We start from the raw sequence: 23122 nt of genomic DNA, 5'->3' as shown, positions 1-23122 counted from the left end.
GTGAGGAAACCCGGGTGGGCCTTACACAGCTTCGCCTCTGCTTGCACGAACGCGGGTCAAACGCCCAGGCGGGGGGGGGGGCGGGTATTTTCCATTGCCGAGGCCTGAGGTGCAGCCCGAGGCCTAGCGGGCGGCAGGCAAACCCGCGGCTGCCGCAGCGCCCGCCCGGGCCTGCCGGGGGCCACCCGCCGCGGCACGGTCATACGGCGAGAGGGGTGCGGCGGGCGGCCGGGGCCGGGGTGCGGCGGGCGGCCGGGGCCGGTGCGCTCCTCAGCCCCGCAGGAACCGGTCGGCACCGCGGGAGCTGCGCGGGGACAGGGACAAGAGCCGTCGGCAGGGCTGGAAGTGATAGGTGGCTCCATAGCTCAGTGGTTAGAGCACTGGTCTTGTAAACCAGGGGTCGCGAGTTCGATCCTCGCTGGGGCCTCCTAAGCTTTTCCCGTCGTGGTTTTTTTTTTTTTTTTTTTTTGTCCTCTTTTCCCTTCGCTCCTCAGCCGCGGAGCCGAGGGGACGGCGGTCTGCCGGCTGAAAGCCGCGGCAGCAGGGTGCTACTTTTTGCACCCCTAAACGGTGCGTCCAGAGGGTGGCGGTAGGAGACAAACGTAACATGGAAACTGCAAAGTGTCATAATTTGCTTGGCTCCATCTCAGGCCGAGTCTAAGCCAGGCCGTGGCTCCGCCACGCAAATACACACACTTCTCTGGAAAAGAACATTTGAGGTTTGTTACCCCCCCGCTTCCACCGTGGATAATGCAACCCCACGGTCCGCGCTGTCCCAATTCTCCTTGCAGCACCCCGCTGCAAATTAATTTCGCAGCATGCTCCATGTATGAAGGAGCACCACTACTGCCGGGGCGTCCCGCACGCCTCCAGCTCAGCCCTAAATCCACGCTGCTCCCGGGGAAAAGAAAAGGCTCAGCCAGGGAGAGCTGCAGCCAGTAACCCTGCAACCAGCCCTTAACCTGCTAAGCAAGAGGTGCTCTCCAGGAGGACAGAATCCAACCTATGTTGAGTTAGGAGCCAAAGATGGTTCAAGCCAATTGCTCAGCTGTAACTAAGATGTTTGAGGGTTGCTTGGTTTCTGTTGCTTTGATTTTAAGGTTTGCTGAACATTTCCAGCCCTTACTGAATCCTTTGGAACCTGCAGGTGATCGTGATCCATACCATGAAAAAATATTGCTTAAAAAAAAATAAATCTAATTTCATTGTCTGAAAGACAACTACTCTTACAATATACTTTTCACTGCATTTCAGTTAAGGGGGGGTGGGAGGGACAGGTCTATTTCATATTGTTAGATGTGGGTCCTGAAAGTTGGATGCACTTGGATTTATTAGACAGTCATACACAGCCAAATCTTACCAGTGAATGTCCATCAGAGACTCCCATAACTACTTGTGTCAGAAAAGGACATCACAGCAGGATTTGCAAAGAAAACGAGACTGGTGCTGTTAAGGTTTAATAGAACATACATAGAAACTGCTAACACTGACAGTAATGGAGGCATACCTAGGAGCACTGGCATAACAAGTGAGCTGATTCTCTTATTTGGTCATTATTCACAACATCTGTTTCACCATCTTATAAGTGACTTGCTTTTTCTAGGACATCACTGAGCTTCAAGAGCTGCTGCTTAATCTACTCTCATTCCTCTTCTTCTCCAGTTTTTCCTTAGCTAGTGCTGCTTTCTTTGGAAGAAGCTTCTTGGTTCTGGTTAGGTGGAAGCTCTTCTTTTTTGGCAAAGATGGTGCTGGTGTAGTTCTGGAAATGTGTGCAACCTTCTCTTCCTGCTTTGGCTTGTGAGGTTTAGCCTCAGCTTTGATTTTCTGTCTCTTTTTACCAGATGGAGCTGGTTTCACTGTTGATGCTTTTATTTTGGTGGATGGGGTCTTCTTAGCTTTCCTAGAAGAAACTGTTGGGATGGCTGCAGTGGAAGTAGAAGATTTTTTCAGAGGCTTGGTTGTTGAAGGTTCGTTAAGCAGCTCAAGGACAGTCTCTGAGGAAAAGTAATTAACACGGTTCAGCATCCCTGCTTTAAGGCAAAAGGCTAATTCAGAGATACGATTGATATAAACCCTTATTAGAGTTACAGTTAAGAAAAATAGCTGACATTCTGAAAGAAGTAGTACACACTTTGTAAACCTCTTTCCTTCCATCAAAAGAGCCTTGGGTTTCTTGGAAATAAAATTTGTTTAGTTTTAGAAATGATGAATGTATGTTTAAGGAAAATAAGTTGAGACAGAATATGATGAAAGCTTGCACACTTCTTTGGCAGACTTAACAATATGAATTTTTCATGTTATACTAATATGTGGAAATCCCAGACAAGATAACCTCAACTTGCTAAACACTGTTTCTGCTCAATAATAAGATGTAACCCCTGCCCTAGTTGCATGGGACATAGGACAGAAAAAGGCCGGGAGAAAGGAAGATTGACTCCCCTAGATTTACAGAGAGGGGATTATTTGACTCAAGGAGCTTGTCACAGAGCCAAGGACAGGTGCTCAGGACTTCCCAGACCAAATCCAATACCTGAATCAAAACCATCAGTTCCCTTGTGATGCCCATTTACACTATTACTTGGCAACTCTTAGGGAAAAAAAAAAAAAAATCAGAGACTGGGATTAAGAAAAGGCATGGCACCTATTAGATGACAGAAGCACACATTAAATATGATAAACTAACTTCAGGATTGCTCCTGCTCAATGCTTTAGTTTTTAAGACTACTGAAGATTTCAATCACGTGCCTGTAAGATGGTTATATGTTTTGCTTCTCAGTAAAATTAAAGCCTAACGACTTACTTGCACGTGGAACAAATGGTATCCATTTACTCTTTGTTTTCACTGGAACAGGCTTGTATTTACACTTCCCTGGTGGAGCTCTCCTTGAAAAACAGAAAGTGATATGCAGATATCTCAGAGATTGTTAAGGAGGTTTATTTATTTGAGAGGCACACATCAATACCCTGTTGTCATTTGCCTCTGCTGGAAGAGGCATGAAAGCACTTTAGGCATCTAGAGTGCAATGTAGGTGGAATTTAAGAGCCTAACTCAGGGCTACAAGCCATAAAATCCCTGTCTGAATAGCAATAGCAGCTGGAAGGCTGCAGCTTCTCTTCTACCGCCCTTCTTTCTGGTCAACTTTCTGCCATCAGGCTGTTTGGACTGTCTTTATCCAATATCAATAGCTGGTTTGTTTGTGTGTGGGATGCTGGCCTGCCTGCGTGAACTTGTAGCCCACCACTAAATTCAAGGATGCTGATTAGGCATGTTCAGCTACATGTCCTGCTGCTAAAGGCACAGCACAGTGCTGGTTTTAGAAGCCTGGTGGATGCATTTGTTGAACTTTAGACTATCAGTCACTTTGGGTTGTCCTCACAATATTGGCTCATGCATCCCACCTTGAAGTGGAGGAGTCTCATTCATGCGCATAAGGTTTGTCAGCGACAGCACTTTCCACTCACTCATGGTGCAGTATAAGGTTCTCTGTACATGCAGCAGAATACTCCCACACAGCCCCACAAAAGTTAGTGTGACATTCAAAGAGTGCTGCTTCAGACACGTAGTGCTGCAGCAAGAGGGGTGAGAAAGGAAAGGAACAGGCAAGGAGGGAGGAAGCAACAACAACAAAGAAAATGTATCTGCAATCCTCTCCTGCCGCTCCCTGACAACTTCCCACAGTACCAAAGCATCCAAAAAAAACCCCAAAAAGCACATTTTCCCAGAGGTAAAGCTGTCACATGTTAAATGACAGGAAGGTGGGTACAAAGAAGAGCAACAGACCTGCGTTTTCTGTTACCCACCAAGGGAACTGCTGTAGGACAAATAAGAACAGGCTCTTCCAATTTGGCATGCTTGACAGCACGGAGCAGAGCAAAGCATAACCTAAGGCATCACATTTTCTTGTTATTAGCATTCTCCTTCAGACAGGGGCAACAGCCAAGTGCTTATTCCATGCCATTCCAATTAAAAAAAAAAAAAGTTACTAAAGCAGGGTTGTTGGCATTGCTTGTGTTTTGGTTGGGTTTTTTTTTTTGGGGGGGGGGGGGTCCGTCCCCCTTCCCCCCCAATCTTTTAAAGCACCTTTTAACACCTCGTCCCTCCACTCCTGACTGAGGGGATTTGGTGCCAATCCAGGCAGAGGCACACCAGCCACTCTGCTGTCTCCAAGAGCACTGCTGGAGAGGCAAGCTGAAGTGGGTACATGGGGCACTGCTGCCCTCGGTTTTCCTGGGAGGTTTGCCGTCAGGTAGATGGCAGTGGCCCTGCCAACAGCTTGAAGCAGGCGTTTTTGCAGCTTGCTGCCCTTGCCAGCGAGCTTGCTGAAGTGCAGGAAGCAGGGAGCGTCTGGGCTGCACAGACTGGGACTGCACCCATCAGAGAGCTAGTTATCCCAGCCACCACTCACAGTGAGACAGAAACCAAAGAATCCTATAGACAGCATTAAAATGCAGAGGAGAAAGGACAAATCTCCACTCATGATACAATCAGGAAGAGGCCAGAGTACAACCTGGGATCTAGAGGTGTTAAGAGTCTCTGCTGCAGGGCCAAGCAAGCTCAGCCTCCGGAGGAGCAGTCAGTGCTTTGCAAACTTGTCCGGGGTATGCAAAGTGCTTAAGCAAACAGACAAGAGCAAAGCTGAGCAGAGCAGCCTCCAGGCTAAGGTAAATAAGGGGAACCAGAAAATACAAGAATAAATTCCGAAGAGCCAAGGGACTAAGTGCCTGGTCCTGCTCTAGAAGTGATGGATATGAAGCTCCAAAAACACAGGGAAGAGCTGGCTTCTTTCCAGAAAGCTCTTCTGAGCAGTGAAACCATTGCACTCCTGGCAGGGACTTGCTGCCCCCCATGGAGTCATCATAATATGGTGCATTACTGCACACCAGTCCTCAGAGCAGGCAACCTCCTGGAAAGGCTCCCGCAGGCTGCTTGTGAAACAGAAAGCTGCATTTCTCCCTTTACAGTGGGAAAGAGGAGAGGATTTATCATCCTGATAGTCTTCGTGATGCATTAAGGAGTGGCATTGGGACTGCAGGGCTTTTTCGTGAAATAGAGCATGCTCAAGCTCTCAATGTTTATGCTAGCTCACAAATTTTTTTTAAATTATTTTTATTTTTTTTAAGTGTTACATTTTGGTCAGCCACAGTTAATGCAGTTCAAAAGCTTCCTGGCAGATAAGCTGTTAAAGGCAGGAGTCCCCTCAAGTAGTTATAGCAAGTAAAAGACTCAAGTTCTTATTCCCATCACCTTGGTACAGAGCTTGAGTTAGCGATCTAGCTTTGGATTTAACTCCCCAAGAAAACATAACTTGTTTTCTTCATTTTGTTAGTGTCCAAGATCTCAGCAACAGCACAGATGCCTTAGAACTGTATCTACTTTACAGGGTGATTTGTAACTCATTTAATGCTTTTTAGCAAGATCCAAAAGCTTGGGAGGGGGAAAAGTTACATAAGCATGCTTATTATTGTAAAACTAGACTTTAACAGGGATAACTGCTTAATGGGGAAAAAACATTTTGCTTGGACAAACTCAGGTTCAGGCTCTAATTATTATTTGAATACTGCACAAACCACCAGGATTCACTGTTCTTTGTGAAGAAAACTAAACTGTGGACTGCAATTTATTTATTTATATGAAAGTGTATCGCAGATATTTGATGTCATGACCCTGAACGATATGGACTGTTATTTTTTAAACACCACAGTGCTATACTTCAAATATGCAGCCAAGGAGACATTATTTTGATCCTTACTGTCCCAGACCTTTAAGGTATCTGAACTCTGTCTATTTCTGGGTGCACAGATATGATGAGTGAAGAATAAATTTGCTAAAACTGATTAAAGGTGCACCAGATGTATGGTGGGTGAACAAAAAGCAAGTACTGGGTGTGGAGAGAGATCAGTGAGATTAGTATCAGTAGTACTTAGCATTCTGTCTGCTGTGATAGCTGGAGAATATGTGGTGATTACAGAAGAATTTAGCATGGAAAAACATCTTTAATTACTAACCTTGCAGGATCAATAAACTTGTATAGTGATCCATGTGGTGCATAGGCACTGGGATAAGAAGTAGACATAAAATACAGCTCACCTAGATGAAAGTGAAAAAAGAAAACCAGTGTTAGATTCAAGTGCCTAAGCTGAATCCCAGTTCTACATTTCCCTGTCTTTCCTGGCTCTTCACTAATTCACATGCTCAGAAAAGAAAACCCCTTCAGTTACTCCCTCAGTGGTGTCTTACTTCCAAGAAGCGGGCTTTGGTCTCACCCTGGCCTGTGCAGGTGGACTTCCAGGGACACCAAATGATCTCTTGGTTGCAGCAGGGTTCCACACAGAACCAGCAGCTCTCAGTCGAGCGCAGTGCCTGAGCAGGACTGTCATTACCTCGTGTCAGTGTCCCTCCAAAAGTTTACTTCCATCTGTATAAATGTGTATTTTTTAAACTTGTTTGTACCAAAGCAGAAGCCAGAAGCTACAAATAGAAGGGAAGACCACACAACAAATATTTAGCCATCTCATAGTCGTACCAAAAACATCCAGCCAGAGCTAAATTGGCTAATCCATAGAAGACAGAAGCTTCTTATTCTTGTGTGGTTGCTGAGGAGAGCAACTACTCCTCATGCCTTCTCTTCAGCACCCACTAGAACAATACTCAGGCAAATTATAGTAGCTTGCAAGAGGCAAAACTGTTGTCTTTCAAATTACATAACACCATATTGGTTTCTAAAAGAACAACCAATAGAAGAGACATTTAACATCCACTCATTCCACATGTTAGAACAGTTAAAAATTGTAGACATTTCACAACAAAGCCTGCATATCCCTGCATCTTTGACAGAATATGGTAGCCAGGTGGTCTAGGATCTTTTCATTACAAGCAAATCTCTTTTCTGCTGAATCATGAAGCATCAGAGCTCACTAAAACACATCTGTGTTCTCAAAAAACTTGCAACCACTTTTTGTATTACATAGCTCTCTGTCAGGAGACTGTACAAAAGTGAATAAAGTATGCATTAGTACTTTCACCTTGGTGAGAGATCTGGTCTTTGTGACCATAGCAATAATCCTATGCACTGAGACATTTCCACTAAATTTTAAAATGAGTGGCTCTCCTTATCCCCAATAAAGCCTTGGTCTATAATTCACAGTGTGAAGTGCTGTTGTGAATAAGACTGAGGAATTTATACTAATGAAGTGGGGGAAATTCAGATAATCGGTAAGAACTCAAGCAAGAATGAGCTGTTACAATGAAAGAACAAACCGCATTGATATAATCTTTTCATTAATGAAACAGTATAAACAAATGACAACAAAAGGACAGGGGAATGCTGAAACAAACAGGAGTTCAAACTCCTTAGAGAACCTGGAGCGTTCAGACTGCAAATTCACCTGAGACTCTGTCTCCTGAGCTCTCCATCAAGCCCATCTGCAATAGCCTCACAGGGCAGGAGACCTCTCTGAACCACATACCAACCCTACCTGCCATGCTGAGATAGCCACAAACCTGTTTCGCAGTGCCCGCTCTCTAGTATCGTGAGAAGCAACATGATTTTACACATTTGCCCTACAATACAGAACCGACAGTACAGTTTCCAATAAAGGTATGGCTAACATGATACCCACCTGCTTCATCCTCAGCAAATGAGATGATGAATTTGCTGTAAGAACTGATCATTCCAGGGAAAGCACAAGCTCTTGTGCTGCCAATGCAGATATCTTGCTTCTTCCATTTATTTGTCTTCTTATCTTCCTGTAAAGCCATAAGTCGACTAGATGAAAAATAAAACCCTGTGTTTTATGTTTCCATTATCAAGATTAGTTCCTGTCAAAATCATGCATTACTAAAAAAAAAGAAAAAAAAAGTCAGTGAGGACCCCGACTGTTGACTGGCTTTAATGGTTGTCTTTTGGAAAAATAGACCTGAACAAAAACAAACATATCCTAAGGACTCTAAATTGGAGGAAGTGTACGTTCCAACCAAAATGTTGTTACAGCAGTCAAACAGAGCACTTAATCTAATATACAGACATCTGAGATTCTCATTTACTCTAGCTCAAAAGGTTTGGGAATGCTCCGATATGCTTATTTCCCCACATAAGGCAAATATGGGTACAGAAAGGGAGCTGCAGAGAAAAAAAATTAGTCTCACCCGTTCATGAAATCACCAAAAATATAAAGGCCGTTCAAGTTGGGCGATTCACATCCTCTGTATACATAACCTCCAGTGACTGACTTCCCCACGTTGCGGCCGTATGCAAATATTGGAAGAATGTCATCTGTAAACACAGAAGAATTAAAAAGTGAGAAAGTTTACATCCAGAGAGCATCAAAAAGTGATCGCTCAATGACACTGGCAAGCACAAAAGTGACTAGAAGGACCAGTACAGTTGAACAAACAGCATAGTTAAATTTCAGTGGGAATTCAGTAATTTACTCCAGAACAGACCCAGGGGCTTTAAAGAGGGCTCTGTGTAGTTGCTTATCAAGGCTTAGTCATTACGATCTTCCATAACACATAGGACCAAGATTCTCTGCATCAAGCGAGCAATGCAGAAAGGTATCAGCCTGCAGGAAGTATTATCTTACAGGTTTGTGATTGCATCAATCATTTTAGCGGGGATTGTCTTTACAAATTCCAGTATTTTTAGAGAAGGGAATAAGATCAAACAATTGCAAGTTAACTCAACATCTCCATAGGTTTGCTGACATTCTCAGCACAGAACATGCGTAAGTGTGCTACCTCCATTTAATGTCATGAGACTTATAAAGGCTTTGCCTCTGGCAATGTTAAAATTGAACTCAGCCCTTTCTCGGGTTGAATATCAGATCCCACAGAATTTTAGTCTTGTCCTCACTTTTTTCCCCTGCATCAAGTAGCTTGTCTTTAGTCTTTAGCAATAAGGATAAAGATCACAAATGCAGTTCATTAAAAACCATAGATTAACAGCAAAATCTAACTCAGTTTTGTTGTCAATTGACCATCAGGCCATTAAAAAACAAACAAACAAATAAAATACTTGAGCCATGCGGGTACCAGCATAGCAGAGGAGAAATGTTGATAACACATACTCCACACTTGCCTGCTCATACAAATGTTTCAGAAACATCTACGTGAGCTTGAGACCAGGTGCTTTCTTCCAACAGCTTAAGGAACATTATAATAATACCCAGTTCTTCTCCCATACTTTCCAAAGAACTTTACAAAGACCACCAATATCTACTCTTTTTTAAAGGCAGCAAGTGAGTTTGTCCATCACACCCACAGTCAGACCCAGAGCACAGCTTTTGGGTGTTCTGTTGCAGCATCCTGCTTGCTCAGGACACGCTGCCTCTTCCACAAGATTTGTTCAGGGTCTCAGCATCAGCCTGGTCTATTCTCCTTAGCCATAGCCATGGCTCAGAGCTTCTGAAGAAAACACAATATTGCTTTTCTACTTAAACCCAATCCATTACCTTCCTGACTTCACTGGGAAAACTCTGTCTGTCTGCAAAAGGCATAGGCTTTGACCCTAAACACCTTGCCCAGTGCAGTGCATGGCAGGGAATTCCCTGAATAAGCAGGGCATCATTTCATACCAACACTGCAGGTCTGTGGAGAAGGGATTTCTGTTCTTAAGAAGTAAACAATCTCCATTTAACACACAACACTGGATTATTTAGCTTCACTGGAAAACTGGTGCTATAGTCAACTGGATACACATGTATAATAAAGTAATCTTCTATAAGAAACTTATTCCTTACCCAAAGAGGAATTGTGGCAAAGCTTTGTGTCATAGCATTCAAATCCCTCCTTTGCTCTCCAGCCGTAGTTCCTTCCTTTAACAATGATGTCGATTTCTTCAAACCTGTTCTGCCCAACATCCCCACAGAATATCCTCCCTCTTCCCTTTTTCGTGACAGGGTCCCCTCTGTCAACTGCACAGCGCCACATATTCCTGACCCCATAAGCATAAACCTCAGGGCGGGCCTTGGGATCAGACACAAATGGATTATCAGGAGGGATGCGATAAGGCTTTCCATCAGGGCTTTTTCCATCCACATCAATCCTCAAGACTTTCCCCAACAAAGTACTCCTATAGAGGATGACAGAAAAAGAAACCCCAGCATGAGACCCAACTGAAAACACAGACAATTCTCTTTCTCTTTCCCCTTTCCAAAGGAAAAGTTATCTGCCCAAAAGAAATAAGCCAGTGGCTGGTATGCCTTGCAACCTGTTCAAGTCACAGAAGACTCTCCCCTCTCTAATCTACTTGGGTTCCCTCAGTTTTCAAAATGTAAAATTTTAATTTTTGAAATACCGCAGACAGACTTACAGATGCACAAACACTTTCAGGAAGCACTCTTACTTTATTCTCCCACATTGTCTCATTTCCAAACCTTGTATCTTGGTGAACAAGCTCAAAGCTTTCACCTGCCCTCCTACTTACTTGTTCTGAGCATTCCCAAATTTTCCAAAAGGGTCTCCAGCTTTCCCTCCATCCCCTGTGAATAGATACATATAGCCATCCACACTGAAGAGCAGCTGCCCACCGTTATGATTTGCAGCTGGTTCCTCAAGCTCCAGAAGATTCCTTTAAAAAAAAAAAAAAGGAAGTCCAGATGTAGCTACTGGGAAGGACTGGACATTCAGGTAGGATGCAGAAATATTGCATCACTTCTACAGAAAAAAGCAAGATTTCCCAGCTGTACAGACCTGTCAGCTTTGTCAAATACGGTGCTGAGTTGCATCCTGTTTTCTGTGACCTGCAGCATAAGGCTGTCCACCTACCTTACAGCAGAGCTCCTTTCAGCATTGCATCCCCTGAGGAAACATGTTCCCCATGAGCCATGCAGCACTATGGCTGCCCCATGCACTACAGCTTTGGCCTGCACTGCATTAACACCTCTTGTGCTACACAGCTCACCCACCACGAGCACAGGGGTATCACAACTCGTCTGAAAACAGAACTGCAAATACATTATGTGCTCTTCTGCAGGGAACACTTGTTGCCCTTTAAACTTTGATTGTGGCAGGTGGGTTCTGCTTTCTTATATGAAAAACAGTTGGTGAATTTGAGGGCTTCAGAAGCATCTTATGGTGATTGTGAAACTCTAGAGAAAATAAGTCCACTATTAACAAATTCTTCTCCATAACTGAGAATTAGCTTTTTTTCTTAGCAGGGGGATGGGGCAGGTGCACACATGTCAGATCAAATGAATGTATAGTATTGTAGTGAAGCACCCCTGTTCAAAACACTTTTAGGGCAGATGTTAATTCCACAGTAGGCTTAAGGTTATTACTGCTCTTTAGAAGACAAGAATACAAGATGGGAGAGAGAAGACGACCTGAAAGCCTAGATGCTGGGTCCTCTTTTCAGTTGTGTTTCTAGTATGCTGTGTGACCTTGAGCCAACCTGTCTCTGGTAGCTTCGTAGCAGGCCAGTCACACACCTGAACCAGGGTGACTGGGAATGTGCAGGTTCTACAAGGAGGACAGACAGGGACAGAGAAAAATCATTTCTCATCGTGGCATACGGTAGCATTCAACATGAACTTTACCTTTCCGAGCGTGGATCAGCTTTGTTGGCATCAGATGCCAAAACCTTCAATTCACTGATCCTGATCTTTTCCACTCTGTTCTTATCCATGTATGAGTAATAGATATAAAACTTCCTATTGTATTTGTACTTGGGGTGGAAAGCCATCCCCAGAAAGCCCCTCTCATCCCCTATCCACGGCGTAGCCAGCACTATGCTTCTAATATCCAGAAAAGGCTCCTCCAGTCGGCTGCCATCAGGCAGGTAGACCCAGATCACGCCCACCTGCTCAGCTACAAACATGCGGTGGGTACGGTCATTCGCATGCACCATGAGCACCGGGTTCCTCAGGCCATTGGCAACCTCAGTCAGACAGAGCTGAAGGCAGCCTTTGTGGTCCTCCACCACCGAGCCCAGGTTGCGGTTGAGGGCTGTGTTCTTCAGCACATTGGGGAAGCAGTAGTCCTCATCGTGTAGGTGAAGGAGGTTGCAAAAGCGCGTCTTGTTTGTCTTGCAGCATTCTTGGATGTGCTTATCACTTGTCAGCAGACTGATGGTGGAGTAGCAGTTGAAATGAAACTCAGAACAGTAGTCAAAACAAAGTCCTGGGAGGTTTCTTAGAGGTGTCCGAGGGTTTTCTGCATCATAGAGATGTGCAGCATATGGAGAACATTCCTAGAAAGTAAAAGAAACTAAATATCTGGCTGGCTGTGTACATGCATCCAGAAGTCAAGACACCTTCATGGAAACAAACAGGTTAATAAGATGAAAAAATTAGTAAGGCAGAGAACATAATGACTCATCTTTGAAGTGGAATAGTAGAAATTCACTCAGAATATGGCCAAAGGGGATTCAGAGGTCAGTAGCAGTTTCCTTTACCAAAGCACAATCAGCTGCACCTAAATTATTCCAAACAAAAGTACATCTATGGAGGCTGTGGATTCTCCACTACTAGAGGGTTTTAAGGAAGTGACAGGCTACATTTTAAACTAGGTACTTTGTAACCTGTTCTTAACAGGTTGAGAGAAGAATATGTTAACTCCCTCACTGCAGCAGCCCTTTGCACTATGGAGAACACTACTTCAGACTTCTCCAGACCAGCAGTCCCAAATCTGGACACATCTTTCACATCAGCCAGCATCACTGCCTTTTCCAGATACATTTAAGATTTTACTTTAAGCCACTTAAGCCGATACCTAGGTCTAATCAAGTGTTACGAAAGAAAGAAAACAAAACAGGTACAGGTTCACTCACACCTTCAACACTGTGCACAGCTCTGGTCCCCCTTCCCAAAAGCAACATGGGGAACAAATCCACAAGGACAGTCAAAGGACAGTGAAGAGCCACAAGGACAGTCAAATATACAGAACAGCTAGGTAAGGTGGGACTGAGCAGTCTTGCAGAGAGGTGATTGGAATAGGGTAACAGCCTGACAGAGGTCTGTGAATATTACCAGTGACATCAAGATGATGGATGGGGCTCCCTTTCTCCCAGAAGAAAAATGAGGGAACATCAGATAAAGCTAGTAGGAGCCAGGTTAAAAAAGGAGGTCAAACTCCACCAGAAGAAACTGTAGGTGCTAAAGATGTATATTGGTTAAATAAACAGGCTAAATTAATCTTTGGTCTGATGCTGTACAACCTCAGTTATGTTCTTGCATGCATTATATCACTGAAGCAGACTATAGCTGAGATTTAAAACTGATCCAAATAAGTAAATATCACTTTATGCAATTCATGTAGCTACCATTGAGACTATATGCGATCTCCAGGAAAAAAATACTTCAGGCAACATTTTCAAGTGTTACTATGTAAAATTATGTTGCTTCAAATATCATTAAGTTTTTAGGTGTGCAAAATATAGCTTAAATACTGAAAATCAGACATTGTGTTTGAATTTGTACCTAAATTTAAACTCATCTTGCAAAAATTCTGGGCCAGAACATCTATAAAATATTTCCATTAAAATCCCACCTCTATTTTAATCAGCACAAAGTTGCAGAAGTTAAAACAGAAGCAGCTAAATTCTACAGAAAGATTATTTTACTGGTTTTCATGCCAGCAACTTGAAACAGTCTACCCAGAGTTTTTACTGGGCACATATGTAGGAAGGTAAGTATGTAGTCAAAGAATGAAGAACTACTACATTAGTATTTTTTCTGCCTCATTAAACAAGTTTGCTTCATTAAACAATTCATTAAACAAATCTGGGGCAGTTATACAAGCATTGACTTTTTTTTTTTTTAATGCAAGTAGCAGCCTTTCCAGGATATTTAATGTGAAAGCTACAGACCCTCATTCCAAACTTAGCATAGCAAACTGTTTCCTTTGCTCACAGAAGAGCCTGAGGGCTTTTGGCCATCTTGTGAACAGGTATGACTTGAAAGTAGTAAAGCCCTTTCAACTCTTGGATGGTGTAGAAAGTTTCTCACTTTTCATTGCTGCCATTTGTTTATCAAGCTGCACAGAATGAGCTGGTTTCTGTTGCTTTTGCATTGCAGCTGTAAGGAACCCCTCTCCTCTTCCCAAATCAGACGTCCCCAGCCTGCAAAGGGGAGCCAAGTCCCCTATGCCTGTCCACGCAGCCTGACCCCAGCCCTAGATGGCAGAACCACACTATTTTTTCCACGTTTAAGGTCTTCCCAGAATGAGGAAGGGCACCATTAGACCCTGAGTGCCATCCCCAAAAACCAAAGCTTCAGGTAAGTGTCTTTCTGTTCTCACCTTCTTGAAGGCGAGCAGCTTTGGTGCAGGGATTCAACACTTGGCTGGCATGTTCCTCCCTTGATGCTTAGAGTCCATTAATCATTGCTCATCCTCTCCGCTTTCACCAGTGTACACTCACACACCCCTGAATATATTGAGTTTCTAGTTATATCAGTTTTTGCAAAATATGGTGCTGATCTCAAGTGACTAGGAGACAAGAAGAGGTGACAGACAGCCTGATAAGGTGTCACCAAGGAAAGGTGGGGGAGATTAGACAGAGCCTAACCTGTGTGGCATTTTGAGTCCTGCGAAGCTCCCTCATTCCCACTAACATGCAGCTGCAGCTGGCTCACCCCTCAATTGTGCACAAGTCATTTGCAGTATAAAGCTCCTCTCAACTCTGTTCTGAAGTGATTACTTCATAAACACCTTTGAAAACATTTCTAATTTCTCTCAATAAGTGGGAACAGAGTCCAGCTCCCAGACCAGCAATCTGAAAAGAAAAAGAAAAAAACAGCTTCCTCTGAAACAAGGCATATTCTGCCTGCCACCGAGCTCCATCAATTCTGTTCTGCCAACAGTCTGCGGTTGGCAAGGGTCTCCTACATTTCATCCTCCTAATAAGCGTAGCCCTGAGCAGTTGCCATGCTTTCCCAGCTGTTGGGCTTCCCATACAGTGTGTGCCTGGCAAACACCACCTGCAGCACACAGAGCCAGCAAGACACACAAGGTGGAGGCCTTTCCTCAGGATCTACGTAAACTCCCAGGATTAGGTGGCCTTGCAGTCACTGTTGGTTGTCTGCTTTCATTTCACTCAAGCGTGCATGAAAACACAATTAATCCCACTACTTTATAGAGCAGAAGAAGCAGAAGCTGCTAAGATCAAGTTGATGCTGCTTGCTGTTTTGTAATAGTTTTTCTGCAAAAAGAGTGTGCATTCAGCAATCAAGTCAGGCCTCAGATTAAAACTGGGTTGAAAAGCACATTGCTTTCCCTGCACTAGTTCCTATCCCATACTAATATCATGGTTTTCAAATCAACTTGAACAAGGCTTAATTGGCTCTTTTTGTTTAAGCCTTTCCTGTAGTAGTTTTCTGAATAGAGAAACATCCTCTCAGCCATCAGCCAAACAGCTGTTACTAGCACACATAGCAAGGTTTGCTTCCAGGGAATTTTTATAGCCATGCAACTTGCAGAACACCTCCTTACAAACATTACAGGCAGCTTTCAGTTTCATATTCAGTTTTTAAGCTAAATCCTAGAACAGCTCAGCTGAGGGTCAGACTCTAAACCTACAAATGCTTAGAACAAGTGTAGCAAGCAAAAATAGACCCAGATCTTGCCAGATGCAAACTGAAGCAGCTCTACCAGCAGAGCCAGGTTGCTTTAGATGCCTCTTCTAGCCTATTAGTTTGCAAGAGAAACATATCTGGTTTAGAGTGACAGCAGGAAATCCATGAACCAGAACACATCCCCTTCTAATCTTCTATCTGTTAAACACACAGCTCTACTGCCAAGGTAAGGTGCACTCCATGGCATCCTTCTTGGGCTCTGCGGGACCAGCGAGACTGCTGCAGTCGCCAAAAGCAGCTTCCTCTGTGTAATGCTCAGCACTGCTCACTACCACACCAGGAAGGGGGGGCGGGGGGAAGTTGTCTATTTTTTTTTTACTGTCTGCTGGTCTTGGCACTGAAGGAATACCTGAGTGAATGCGCTGCTTTGTTACAACACATCACTACTACTCTGATCTCCCCCAAAGATGTGAGATAACGCTGTTCTCACTAAATTAGAGCGGCTACTAATTCAGGTTTATCAATAAGCACCTACACCTCTTCACTGAATTTGTTTTAGTCAAAAGACAAAAGCTAATAATATTATTTTGTCTACCATTGCTTCTGAGAATAATCTTTATGTCCCAAGTTCCATACAAATAATATCAATAAAAGCACTTGTTACCAGCAGTAGTTTATCTGAAGTCCCACCATACACAGCAGAAATAGAATTTGCACAATTACATCCTGATCACATATATGCATCTGTCTCTTTGTATTTGATGTGGCACTAAGTACATGTCAACATTTCACTGTTAGTGACTACAAACTGTCAGGATACTGCAGAGGTGGTAGGCTGGAAACATCATCGTTTTCTACCCCTTCCACACAAGATCATCATTAACAATTTGATCCAGCAAAGCAACATCACTAAAGCAAAAACATTTGGTAGATCTTTGCTCCTCCACTAATTCAACAGCCAAATAATATTTGCCGGAGAACCCAACCTCATTTCCATGGTTGTCATCAATTTGAACAGGAAGAGCAACACAACACAATCACAAGCTCCTCCCCAAAGATTTAACAGCAATCTTACTCTAAAAGATATGAGAAGAGTAATAGCTTATTACTTTGAATATCTATAAGACAATATAAGGGTGGTGGTGGGGTTTGCTACAAAATACACTTATAACAAATGCAAAATTAAATTATGCCCTGCAGAATGAGCAATCAAAGAAGCAAAAGTAATTTTTATAGTGTTTTTTTCTACCTGCAACACATAGAAAAAATCTTCGTAACACCAACACTGGTAGTTCTGCTAGGACCTGTAAACAGATCTTTTTCTGGTTTACCAACTGTAAAAGAACAAACAACCCTGATGCTACCTTTTTCAGCCCTGGTGCTGAAGGGGTATTCCACCGGCCCCAAGGAGATGCCAGAGTCTTGCCAGCATCCAAAAAAGAGTGGAAACATTTTGGTACACAGATAATATTTTAGGGCTAAGAAAGTATTAACTAGAAGAGTATTATATGTTCTTAGTAAGATTAAGTGTGTCTTTTGGGTGCTTTGTGTTTTGGCATGCAGTAAGTCCAGCTTTGCATGACTAACAGTTGTTAAAAAGGTAGGTCAGTTCTGCCCTCTAATTACAGGGAGGCAGGGGAGCTCAGGAAGAACGGTGCCTTTGGTCTTTTCTTACTGCACAATGCCTGTTTCCATGAGCCAGGTGACAGCAGGGAGATAGCACTGATGGAAATGCATGACTGAAGCCTCAGGACATTGCAGCAGCTGTGTGAAACCACTGCCTATTAAATTTTGTTCTACTTTAACAACCACACCATTTGGAGCATCCTCAGCAGGAATACAATCAAAACACATCCTTCATGCAGTCCAGCAGTCCAGGGATCTAAACACTTTGCCTGGTAATTCCTGTATAATTTGATCCTGTAGAATTTGTAATCCAGCACCTAGTAGGTTCAAGCAGAAAAATATTATCTGTAACTCTTCCCTTCATTATGAGAAAATTAGCAGACCAGCAGGATTCCAATCATCATCCATGTTGGGCAATGCTTTCATAAATCATTACTCCTAGCAAACGTCACTATATATTGCCAGATACCACAAAGTGATGTACCTTACACAAAGCACTTTGCAAAATGCATGCTGAGGATTAGGTACCATTACCCTTGTCAGCCCACTTTTCCCCTGCTCCCATGCCTCTTTTCACAGCAACACAGCTAGCTGTAAGAGGCTATCAGAACCACAGTTGACCCCCAAGTCAGCCCAAAGCACAGGATACAGGTACTATTTTTCTGCCCTACCTGACACAGGATATCTTTTATATACGTTCCACACAGCTTATGCCCCCGGGGATCAATATAATCCATGATGTCCCAGTATTTTGCTGCAATGCTGTTGTCTCTCTCCTGATCGCAGCAGCCAAAATTTTCATAGGCAGAGCAGAACTCCAAGTGAAAAGGGGGCTGGAAAGGTGGCCTGTAATCCAGACACTGAGGATGCCCCAGCAGACCGCCTATCAGACACAACAAGGAGAGGCAAAGACAGACATGTGGGCAAGAAAAGTAAACTCCAGAGCTGCTGCTGCTCCTTCCACTGCATGGCCAAATATTGACTTCCTTCAGTGTAGGTTTCTTGAGGTCAGATATATAGAAATCCTGGACTTCTTTATAGTATGGTTCATTCATCCTCTCCATTTTATTAATTACAGCCACAGAGCTTAGCATTCACTCAGGTTTGCTTACATTCTCTCCCCCTTTTTCTCTCTGAAGTTTACTACTTGGCAGGAGAGAAACCCTCTGGGCTGTCTCTTTGGTATTTCATGCGTCACATAGCTGAACCCTACCCTCTGGACATTTCTCATGCCCCTAGAAACACTCACAAATCTAATACCTACATCTTAGTTTAAATTGGCTGAGAAATCCTTCACCAAGTAATATGAATAGCAAAAATATGAAATATAATATCTATATATGGAACCTGGTAATCTCTCCCCATTTACAAAACAAGTGAATAATTTTTGATTGCTAAATACCATTTTACTCAGCTTTTAAAATACACCAAACTTGGGTCTGGTTTCATAAAGACTGAACAGAGGTCATAAAATAGAACCAAATTAAGGCAGCAGTTAACCATAGGTACAAATAATTTCAGGACAAAGAGTTTTACAGTGATATTGCTGTAACCACAAATCCAGGTACACATTCAGGGTTAAAATGAGAAGAAATTCAGAAAGAGTAAAGGAGAAAACACACATTTAAGGCATCAGCACAACCTGAAGTCAACTGTGATATGCTGTGGTAACCCTGTACTTAAGCTAATTATTTTAGTGGTTTTCATCCCAGTTGACATTAAACTGATTTAAAGATACATGAGATTTTTGCCCACTTTCCCTTCTGGTGAAGAATGCATGAGCAAGCCCTCTAGTTAGTGAAGTACAGCATCAGCTGTGTGTGCAGGTGTATCATGTTTATACACATTGTACTGAGCCTGTGTGTCTGAGAATTACACTTCCGTAACTCCCCTCTTCCACAAGCAGACTGAAAGCACTTTAGTCACAAGCAAACTCCTTTATCACTTCACCAAAACCAAATGTTTTCCTTTCATGTACACATCACTACTCATAACACAACAAACCCACACACACCAGACCACGCATTACCACTGTGCTGCATGCATCACAAGGCATGGGTTCAAGATCAGCAGCACACCGAGAGCCCAACTGATCCAGTGAAGAAGAGTAAGTCGTGCTTTACCTTGCAGCTGCAGGAGTGATCAGCCAGTCTGATGCTGTTAGGAAGAGGCTTTAGCATACACCCACTCAATAAACATTTCCATACAACAGAGCTTATTAGACAGCAAGGCTTTGTGATCTGTTCTATTGCTTCTGAAACATCAGTGAGAAACAAAGCAATTATTAAAAAGCAATTAGATATCTCTCCTCCCCACAAATCCTAGGAGGAACTATTACGGCTAATGCACAGATACCCTTTGTGCTGTTTCTAGCAGCTTCCTACTTACTGCTTTACCTCCGTGGGATGCAGGCAGAGAGTATGGAAAGGGAAGCTGCAGGGATAATCTCACATATAGGGACACCTCCACTCATCCCAAACTCTTCCCTCTCTCCCCACACATCACAATTTACTCTCAGGATCCATCTGTATGTAGCTCATGGAGAAGTTAAAGCTCCCAGCCCTAGCTTCTCAATACAACCACCAGTGTAACATGACAGCTGAGAATACTCTTGAGATTATGGACCTCCTCAGAGTCTTTATTGGGAAATAGTTGTTTTAAAAAACGTCTGAGTTTTTAACCTTCATCTGTTTTGCTGTGGCTCTAACTTGTGGCACCTTGACTGTCCAGCAGCCTGTCAATAATCCTCTCTGCTTAGGCTTCAATGGACTGGAAACATGCCAAGCACAAGATTCAGCACTGTCATGAGATAAAGCATTTTAAATCCAAGTCTTTAAATCTGCTGAAGTATCAGCTTATCTCAGTTATTGCTCTCATACATTGCAGACAATCACTGAAATTAAGGCATTACTTTGGTGTCCCCTGGCAATTGTCTTATTTTGAAACCACAACAAACAGCAAGGATAAGTGAGGATATTTGCATACTCATTAGTAGACTATAGACTATGAGTTCCCTATGCTTTTAATTCCTTTAGCATTACTGAGCTCTTTGGGGTAACTAACATTATCCACCATTAAGAGAACTTCAGCGCCTCTCTCCCTTTCCTACGGACATGCCACTTGCAGACAAAAATTCAGAATATTTACCTATGTGCAGAACTGCACTTCCCAATTACTGGGTATTTCAGGCCAGGAGGAAAGAACAATCCTCGCTGGCCCCTGACAAGGGCAGAAAAGCTAGAATAGCATTACTCACATTCGGGCAAGGAGAGAACATGTAACCTCCCACAGAGCTTGCTGCTCACATTACCCAATGACTCCTTGCAGTGGGCAGTCTGGGTTTTTTGGCCAATATACCACCTCCAGCCATTCTTTAAATGCAACAACACAAGACTGAGCAGAACTTTCCATTTACCATCACAGATAAGAACACCAATTACAGAAAACACCGAAGAACTGTAAATTCAGAACCAGTACACAACACATCAATCCTCTGATTCTGAAGGGACTTCTCTAAGGGTAAGGTACATACTTGTTTAGTGCTGACAATATCCTTACGCTACTCTGAAAGCTAAGGCAAGACCTCCCGAAGTTTCCAGAATGAGGCAGCTGCTCAAAATACAGAGAACTTGGTGGAGAAAAGAAAGGGGGTAAGAACGCACAGGGTCGACATGCTTTAAAAAGCAGCTGACATTTCATTAGCTTGCTTTTCTTGAACTTTAGTAAGGACATTCTTAAAACAGGAAAGCACAAGCAGGAGCATCAAAAACATGAATGGAACAACAGGGAAAGCAGAGGGTAGAGCTGAAGTGTTTTGTAATTTTGTGTTATCATTATGTTAGGTTTTAGTATTAAAAATACCAGAATAAGAGAAGGAACAGGAAGACAACAGACACTGGATCTGTGCAGAAAATGTGGATTCCCTGAACAAGTTCCTTGCCGCAGCATAAAGGAGAACAGCAAAGAAAAGCTGTGCTATTTGTTTCATGCAAGTTTTGCACACAGGATGAGGAGGACAATTCGTAAGAAAACCAAACCTAGAATACAGAATTCAGAGCCAAAGCAGAATATTCCAATCTACTAGGAGTTAACATATTCAAAGTACAACTCACAGGCTTGAAAACACAGTATGCACTGAATAATTTGCACATGAAATTTCACTCAGGACTTGTCATCTGCTGGTTTGTCTCAGGTGTAAGTACCATGGTGTCAGGAAACATCAAGTTTCTTGCAGGACATGAGAGAGCAATGCTTGTGATAGTTACGTGAAAGCTGGGACTGTGCTGTTCCTCTATTTGCTGACTGCAGCATGGTAGTTCTAGCATCAGTAGAGAACATGATCCCTGGCAGCAATCCTGCTTCCAGAAGTCACAGGAGAAAGCTGTGAGCACAATGAATTATTTTTTCTAAGACATCAAGCTCCTCTTTGTCCTCTCATTTTCCTTCCCACATTCTTCTCACCTCCACCACAATCTCCGCTGCTTTGTTTCACATTTCTTCTTCAATAAAGAGATGGTTCCTCAGCTGCTGCAAGGCATACACATCTCCCACAGGCAGCTAAGGGGACAGAAGGGAAGTTACACAGAAGCTCTCAACAAGCAGCAGGGGCTTTAGCATTCAATTTTTATACTATTTGTGTTAGGCTATACGATAAAAGCTCTCTCTGTGCTCCTTTGTGGGCATGCAGAGGACAATGGAAGGGGGAAGCACAAATAATACCCTGTTGGGATACTCCCAGGCCCATCACAGGAGAGTCACCAGCCCAGCAAAGGTCCATCTTCACAAGTCCAGAGGAGCAGAGGGGCACAATGGCAGGCAGGAAGCCAAATTAAGGACTCCAGAGAAGGGACACCCTGCCTGGTTGCCTCCCAGGGCTGTTCCAGGACAGCTTTAGTACCACTGCCCAGGCATGAAACCCATCAAGGGGAGTCATTGGGAACAACAATCTGGATCACCTTTCGGACTAAGAGGGGTTACTTCCCAGGGGTGTGGGACACTCACGGGATGCTGGGGAACAGTATTTTGAAACTTCACAATCTAAATTAAAATAGTCAAAACTCAGCTGAAGATCTCCAACAAAAAAGTTTGGCTATTACAGAACAAAGCAATAGCATTCTCAGGGAGTCAGAACTAAACAAGCACACAGGTCAGGAATGACAAATAATCATGCTTTTTTTTTTTTTTATAAAACATGCAGTCATGGCAAGTAGCTCACTTTATGTTTAAGACATGTCTCATGGCACATTTCAGAAGACCCATATTAACCCAGACCAAAATCCCAGATAAACACTCAGCTTTTAAAAGCACAGCTGTACTTATCCATATACCACTATGCTATTAAAGACATATTTATTTCAATCCCAGAGGTAGTTCAAGAAGTTCATCCAGCAGAGTTCTACAGACCTGTTATTAAAACAGAAGTAGTATTTGGAAACCATTTTGTTGTTGTTTTCAAGCAAACTGGAATGCTAGTTTGTGACAACACATTAACATTTGCTTTCCAAACACAGCAACACTGCATATTTCAACTCATAGGCAAGACTGAAAACAGATTCTAGGTCTCTTCTACCATGTAGAGAAGTTTTCAGTAGTTCTGTACCTTCGCTCTTTCAGAGCACTGCAACACTAGCTTCCCTCTCTAGCCATGCAGCTACAGCAACCTTTCACTCTCTCCTACCAGAGATGTGAAAAGAATCCCTGAACTGGACACACAACCTGTAAGTATGACATGTGGAAAAACTGTTTTTGGATACATTGAAGTGCATCATCTATTTGAACAAGCTGCAGTAGATCTTCACAACCTATAATTCCTCTCAACATATAATGCAACAGGTGTGACACATGCCTCTCCATTTTCCATATATTTCAGGAAATGATCAGTTATAAGCAGCAAGCTCCATAACCTTTACAGGTTGAGAATGTGTTTTCAGAGTGCATCATGTACTGTTCCTAGGCTAAGACACTACACCTATTATGAATGCCACTG

General features: G+C 43.1%; 1 protein-coding gene and 1 non-coding gene across 5 annotated transcripts; one reads left to right on the top strand and one right to left on the bottom strand.

The window, feature by feature from the left end:
• Positions 1-354: 354 nt before the first annotated feature.
• TRNAT-UGU lies at positions 355-427 on the top strand. Its single transcript has one exon. It is a non-coding gene; the product is annotated as a tRNA-Thr (tRNA).
• Positions 428-1319: 892 nt separating this feature from the next.
• HHIPL2 (HHIP like 2) lies at positions 1320-22101 on the bottom strand. Of its 4 annotated transcripts, XM_041128447.1 has the most exons (11): positions 21598-22101; positions 21249-21517; positions 17808-19390; positions 11536-12188; positions 10425-10568; positions 9739-10070; positions 8147-8273; positions 7621-7766; positions 6007-6088; positions 2801-2883; positions 1320-1994 (listed from the first exon to the last, which is right to left on the bottom strand). In XM_041128447.1, the coding sequence occupies exons 3-11, from the start codon at positions 18228-18230 to the stop codon at positions 1618-1620; spliced, it is 2367 nt and encodes a 788-aa protein (XP_040984381.1). In that variant the 5' UTR covers positions 18231-19390; positions 21249-21517; positions 21598-22101; the 3' UTR covers positions 1320-1617. The 4 variants fall into 4 exon arrangements, with proteins under 4 accessions (XP_040984381.1, XP_040984382.1, XP_029891953.1 ...); XM_041128448.1 differs by having other exon boundaries at positions 19260-19390; positions 21249-22101; XM_030036093.2 differs by lacking the exons at positions 21249-21517; positions 21598-22101 and having other exon boundaries at positions 17808-19444.
• Between the last annotated feature and the right edge of the window lie 1021 nt (positions 22102-23122).

This window comes from Aquila chrysaetos, chromosome 13 (genome assembly GCF_900496995.4).
Source record: "Aquila chrysaetos chrysaetos chromosome 13, bAquChr1.4, whole genome shotgun sequence".
NCBI lineage: Eukaryota > Metazoa > Chordata > Aves > Accipitriformes > Accipitridae > Aquila > Aquila chrysaetos.
The sequence above is the reverse complement of the archived record's forward strand: the minus strand, read 5'-3'. Positions and strand labels throughout refer to the sequence as shown.